Consider the following 6,438-nt stretch of genomic DNA (forward strand, 5'->3'; position numbering starts at 1 on the left):
GTCTAGGCAGCCGTGTGGTACTGTGTAACCCACGCCGGAAGCGCATACAGCCTTCCTCTTCAGTAAAGGTCTGTGCGACAGTGTGGTCCTAAGTTACCCACTTGGTTAGCGCTTAAAGGCATAACCGTTGTCGAATCCCGTACGGCGCGACAACCTTCAACGTTGGACGCCGCTGGTGTAGCAGGTCCACACGCCGGACAAAAGACCCATGCCCTTGGCATTGTCGCAGCGGATCATTGGCTTGCTGTATGCAGAGCTGTCGGCGCGTTGACAGCTCCGTGCCGATTCTGCGTCCTGGCGGTCTGAATAAGACGCCCCAGTCATGACGGAGGTGGGAACATGACTCACCAATGCTCCGCCATAGACCTGAACTTTTAGACCCTTATCAGCCTTGCCACACGAAAGTCCGGGCTGTGCCTTGTGTTCGACACAGCCATGTTGTTCATGCGAGAATTGTCAGCGGCACCGCGGTGCGCGAGTTCCATAAACCCAAACGCTCAGGTCCTTTGAGGACGATTGATACTTCCTTCACCGTGCCAAAGGCAAGTCCACCAAGGACCAGCCCACGACTGCCACTCTGACATAGAGTGTAGTCGGGTGTCGCTATGCCAAGCGACGTTCCGGCGGCGTATCAGGACTCATCAAACGTTCAAGGGGTACCGTACGCCCGTACACCGAGTGTCCTACCAGCAGCCCATCCCTGCCATTCACCGGTTTGGGAGAACTACGTATGGAGTAGTTATTTACTCCAGAGTTGCGGATAATAGCCCGTCGACAAAAATGCACCGCCCAAGATGTTCAAGCGACGAACCCTCGGTCACGTGATGTACCGTGACTCCAAGGTGCAAGAGACTCGACGATGTCACTACTGAACACTTAGCGGATACTGGATACGGTCCAGATGTCACTCGATCAAGGCTGTTCTTATTATTAACAATGGACTGGCCGGATTCGCATTCAGCGGCCAAGATCTGACCATCTACGGTACGAACCCTCGGTGGCGGTTGGGATGATTTCGCAGAAGACTCCGCGACCCTTTGAAGGCACGTTCACCGTCTGGGACAGGGCTCGATCTGTTTAAGATGCTCATGCGATGGTGCAGACGACGCTTGGTGTGCAAGAAAATCCATAACGGATCATTGTTCACTTGATATTTGTATGCCTGATAAGGACTTCCTTTTAGGAATGGGCTCGATAGGACAAACATACATATAGAACAGAATTTCTACTCAAGCACACAGAGCGACGTCCGGCTTCAAGGTAAGCGTCTGGTTAAGCTTGTTTGAGTGTGTTATGCCTGTCGGTGAGCTCGAAGCTCTGTAGAGAGGGTTCATCCGGCAAGGCCAGGAGACTGTGTATTTTGGCCGATTACTATCGGGAGGCTTTACGTGACGGCTTATTGTTGCCTATTTGCACGACTTGGATTGCTTGTATTGCATCCCTTTTATTCTTCCAACAGAGTGTTAAACACTCGGTGCCCTTATAAAAGGCTTACCCGTGCATGGTACTCTTCCACTGTTGGGACCACGAGGATCCATAACACCTATTAGCTTTGCTCGTGCTCGTAGCGTGTTCTTATTTTTACTGGTTGGCCTATATAAGTAGTTTATAAGGTCCATTCTGTCCCGGTGCAAGGGCAGAACTGGGGTCTTCAGGTCCGCCCGAGCGATCGTTTGCTATTCTAGCAGACGTATTGTTGCGGGAACGTCCTAACTACATTTGAAGCTAGAGTTCACGTGGGAATCCCAACACCACAGTATAAACATCCGTTTCTAAGGCAACCTGGATCTGGTGGTGACATACATGAAGCTGCTGGAGTGCTACCCGTTCGACAGTGTCTACGGGCTCACCAGCTTCATGTCCATGGTCGAAATGGACAAGATCCTCATCATAAACCATGTCGAGTGCTCAGCGTCCGAATCTTATGCGCTCGGGTCTGCTGTAGATAGCTGTGCGCTCCACGTTCAACTCGGCTTCGAGCCCGAAGTTTGCCAGCTCGACGGTCGTCCGTTCCATCCGCACGTTGTACAAGCGCATGACTGCCAGTAATGGATCTCGTCGGCTGTCACGACCACGAGCAGCACGATCACCACACCCACCACGACGCTTAACGTATCTGACACTCTGCTGGAGGGCTTGTATGACTCGACGGATCTTTGATGGAGCTCGACAGAAACGAGTTCAAAAACGTTGGGGGTCAGAAACACTTTGAAACATGGACCCACGGTGATGGCGACCGGCTTCAACTGCGATACAATTCCCACGACTGAATTGGGCGGTACCATTGAGACGACCACCACTGGATCCGGAGGTACGACGACGACGGTGACGACTGTATCTGGTGAATCAACGACCACGATTGGCAACACCTCTTTGACCGGATCGCACTGGACACATCAGACTGCCAACCAGAGGTATATGTCATTTTCCTCATGCCTATGGCGCAGTTTACATTGTACTATTCGCTGCGTCATCTTGCGTAAGAATGAAATGAGAATGTAGCTAGAACGGTCAAAGATAACAAGCTGCTAGGCTTTTTAAGCAATTCGACTCAACAAAAAATTCAATAGGGAGCACAATTTATGGTTTTGGCACTTATCTATGGACCTCGACTTAAGGTAATCCTGGTCAGGATCAGAGGGGCCACTACTAGAGATGCTGAGGTACGCTTTAGTTTTGACAGCAGCTTCAAATTTGGTACACTGTACCCTTCAATGAACATCGATAGAGAAAGACGTTCGAAAATGAAAACGTCTAAACTGGTGTAAATACCGGTCAACGTTTCTTATAAAAACATTTTATCCTTACTGTACAAATAAATTGAAATCAATAAAAACAAAATAGCTCATTTTACAGTTAATTTCAGATAGTGAAGTTTCAATGATATACCAAAGTGAAGTTTGTATATGCCGTCTGTGGCTCCCAGGAGCTGACTGCCTTGTGCGACTTGGCATTTTAGCACATTCCGGAACATACAGCGACTGGTGACGATAAGTCCGAACGAAGTCGCCCTTGCCCCGTTGTTGTCCTTAAACGTGTGCTCAAAAATGTCAAGCATTAATAGTTCGTTCTTCTGCTGTTCGGAATAGGACATATACGTATCCCCATCGTTCGTGTCGTCGAACGATGATCCCAAAAAGAAGACATCGCTTGAGTGGCACATTCGAGCACTAGCCCACTCTTTCAGGGCCGCTGGGGTCGATATTTCCCATCCACCTGTAGTACCATTTCAATAACGACATGTTTAAACATTTGTAGCTATTTGCATATATGATTGACAAAAAAAAATATACTTAAATGAAAAAAGTTAACCCGCTGTTGACGTTTTCAAGTATGCCTTCCTGTTTTTGAGCTGCCCCTCAGTTGGAAGCTGCCCCATCACATCAGCGCCTTTTTCATGTCTTGCCCGAAGTACTTCTTAGGCCTCGCGCCCCTAAAAGCATCGTATCGGCCTCATGCTATAGAAACTATTTCAGGAAACGCTAGCTTGGGGGAGGGCGCGCGAAACGAGAAGTGCCGCCCCCACAGTTCCGGCGGATGGAACCTTCTAGAACCTTCTAGAAGGTTCCACGGCCGCCCTACATCTGCCTTTTTGTATTACATACTGAATCTATGTTAAACTAAGCCTGTCTCTGATTGGCTGAAACTCTACACCTATCATATCTGATACACTCACCCTCCCTCTGGCGTGCGCGTCCCCTCAGTCTTGTCATTCCCGAAATTGCGCTGAAGGCCAGAGGTGCCGTTCCCTGACGGATTAGTCCGACCCCGTGTTTACCCACGCTTGTCTTGTGCGGGCCTGTTTACTTGGGGCTTGGATAGGTCCGTCCTGGGGATGGCTGTGCCTCCTGCGTCTGCTGCTGCTGCTGCCACTAGCTCGCCTTCTGCCGCTCCCTCGCCTCGCTCGCCGACGCCGCGTGCTCCTGCTGCAGTCCCTGCTGTTCCGGCTGCCATGGTCGATGTTCCTGCTGGTGCTGTAACTCCACCGTCACCTGTACGGGCTCCCGTTGTTCCCTCGTCGCCTGTACGGGCTTCTGTTGCTCCCTCGTCGCCTGTACGGGCTCCTGTTGCTTCATCGTCGCCTGTACGGGCTCCTGTTGCTCCATCGTCGCCTGTACGGGCTCCTGTTGCTTCATCGTCGCCTGTACGGGCTCCTGTTGCTCCATCGTCGCCTGTACGGGCTCCTGTTGCTCCATCCCCAAACGACGCGGCTGCTAAAGCTCCTGGCTCAAGTCTCATGCCTCCCCGTTCGCCTTCGTCTCCTGTTGGCTCCTCTTTGGCTGCGCCTCACGATGCCTCTGCGTCGTCGCCGCCCACCGTGCTCCAGCAACTCATCTACGAGATCACGATCGAAGGGTTGTGTGGAGATGACGTTGATGATGCTGGTGATGATAGCGTTGCAGTTGAGGATGTTCCTCTTCAAGAGGTGGGATTGTTTAACGACGAAGATGAGGAGGACACCCAACGGACGAAGCGCGCTCGGCTTCGTCGTGGCGATGAGACGTCGGACTGGCATCCCTTTCCGCTTCCGAAAGCTCCGGAGAGACATCTAACTACGAACCATCGCAACCACTATAATCCGGATGCTCCTTGGGATTATGCGAACTCGGCTGGAATTACACGCTTGCTTGACGTCGAAGGGGGATCTCCGCACCGCTGCTATCTTGTTCAGTGGAAGGGTCGTCCGCTGCAGATGAGCTGGGTCTGGATGGAGTTGCTGGACAAGGAATCGACGCGGTACATGATGCAAAATGTCGACGAGTGGAAGGCTTCGGGTTCTGAAAAAACATTCATGGGATGGTACGACGTTCGTGCTAGTGCTTCCGAAGCTGGTACGTATTTCATGGATGCTCTCCGCTGCGCGCTGTACCATCTTGGTCGGCCCAATCTGGTTACCATGGAGATGTGGGATGAGTATGAAAAAACTCGTCCCGAGGCGATTGCGTTTGGCGTATCTCGCGAAGACGTCACGGAGTTCTGGAAAACGCTTCAGCGCCAAAGTGTTCCGTTGGACTACGGCATCATGCTTCCCAATATTCTTCATGAATCCATCGGGAGTGTTGCGACTCTGAACCACTTCTTTGAAGCCTTGGTTCCGAGTACATACTTGGTGAGCGCGGGCCAGGATGACATCGGTCACTGTTTCGTCGTGGAGAAGACTGGTCCCAATGCTCGCCTGGTCGTGCTTGATGGGTACTCGGCTGACCAGGATCCACCGATGGAAGTGTCTCTCCTCTCGAACTACCTTTGGATTGAGAGTGTAGTGGATTAGTCGTATTCAGCTTCAACTTGGGTACGTGTGTCGCCACGGCAAACGCACTTCGAAGACGGCGCGTAACCGGAAGAGACGCTTGATGCAGCAGTAGCTTCAACTTGGAGGGGATGTAGTACGGGAATACATGTAGGTCTTTGAGCCCCCCTTAAGTTGATTTTACTTCATCTTCTCTTTCGTTTCTTGCGCCTTGCAGTCTCAAACTCTGCGATTAGATCTGGGACTTGTGACAAGTTTTCAACCGGTTCCCAGGTCTGCTTCTCTTCTCCCACCCACTCCACAAGGAATTGGGTCCGTCGCTTGTGTGTCCTCTTCTTCACCAAGCGTTTGACGATCTGGCCGATACTTCTATCAGCCAGTACAACCTCGTTGGGTCGCGACAAGCGTGTCGACTCGTTGTACGGCTTCAGCGAACCCGTATTGAATACTGGGTGAAGCTTGTTGCCAGCTTGAATGTTAAGTTCGTAAGCATGATTGTGTATCTTCCGCACAACAGAGTAAGGTCCAATCCACTTCGGACCGAGCTTAGTGGATGCTGGCAGACCAGTGTGCTTGCGGTCCAAGTGTTTGGTGCTCAAGTACACACGGTCGCCAACCTCAAAGACTTGTTCTTGTCGGTTCTTGTCGTAAACATCACGCATTCGCTCTTGCGTTTGAGCAAGTGTTTCACGGCATCGAAAAAGAATAGCTGCTTGGCGCTCGTGAAACTCAGCGCCTCGACGACTCTTTGTAACCGTATCGAGCTGCTCCGCTGCAAGCTGTAGCAGATTCAGCGGAATATACCCTAGATCCGCCTCGAACGGTGCGAGCTTAGTACTGGAGTTCGCCGTTGAGTTGATAGCAAACTCAGCGTTTGCTAAGTGAATGTCCCAGTCGTCTTGACGTGGACTGACGAAGCATCGAAGATACTCTTCGAGCGTTCGATTCATTCGCTCAGTTTGTCCGTCGCCTTGGGCCAGGTGTGCTACTGTCATGCTGAGTGACGTGCCGATAGACTTGAAGACGTGTTGCCAAAACGCAGACACGAATTTTCTATCTCGGTCGGATACAATATTCGTCGGCATACCGTGAAGTTTCCAAATGTTGTCGATGTAGAGACGGGCAACGCCTTCGGCTGTTACCTTCTTTGTTGTCGGCACAAAGCGGCATCTCTTGGTCAGTCGATC

The 6,438-nt window shown here is 51.3% G+C and overlaps 1 protein-coding gene across 1 annotated transcript; it reads left to right on the forward strand.

Moving 5' to 3' along the window:
• Nucleotides 1–3,835: 3,835 nt before the first annotated feature.
• PITG_21837 (uncharacterized protein) lies at nt 3,836–5,130 on the forward strand (the record flags this gene model as incomplete). The annotated part of the gene is made up of 2 exons (XM_002894727.1): nt 3,836–4,832; nt 5,126–5,130. The coding sequence occupies 2 exons, from the start codon at nt 3,836–3,838 to the stop codon at nt 5,128–5,130; spliced, it is 1,002 nt and encodes a 333-aa protein (XP_002894773.1).
• Between the last annotated feature and the right edge of the window lie 1,308 nt (nt 5,131–6,438).

This window comes from Phytophthora infestans, genomic scaffold (assembly GCF_000142945.1).
Source record: "Phytophthora infestans T30-4 supercont1.561 genomic scaffold, whole genome shotgun sequence".
NCBI classification, from domain to species: domain Eukaryota; phylum Oomycota; class Peronosporomycetes; order Peronosporales; family Peronosporaceae; genus Phytophthora; species Phytophthora infestans.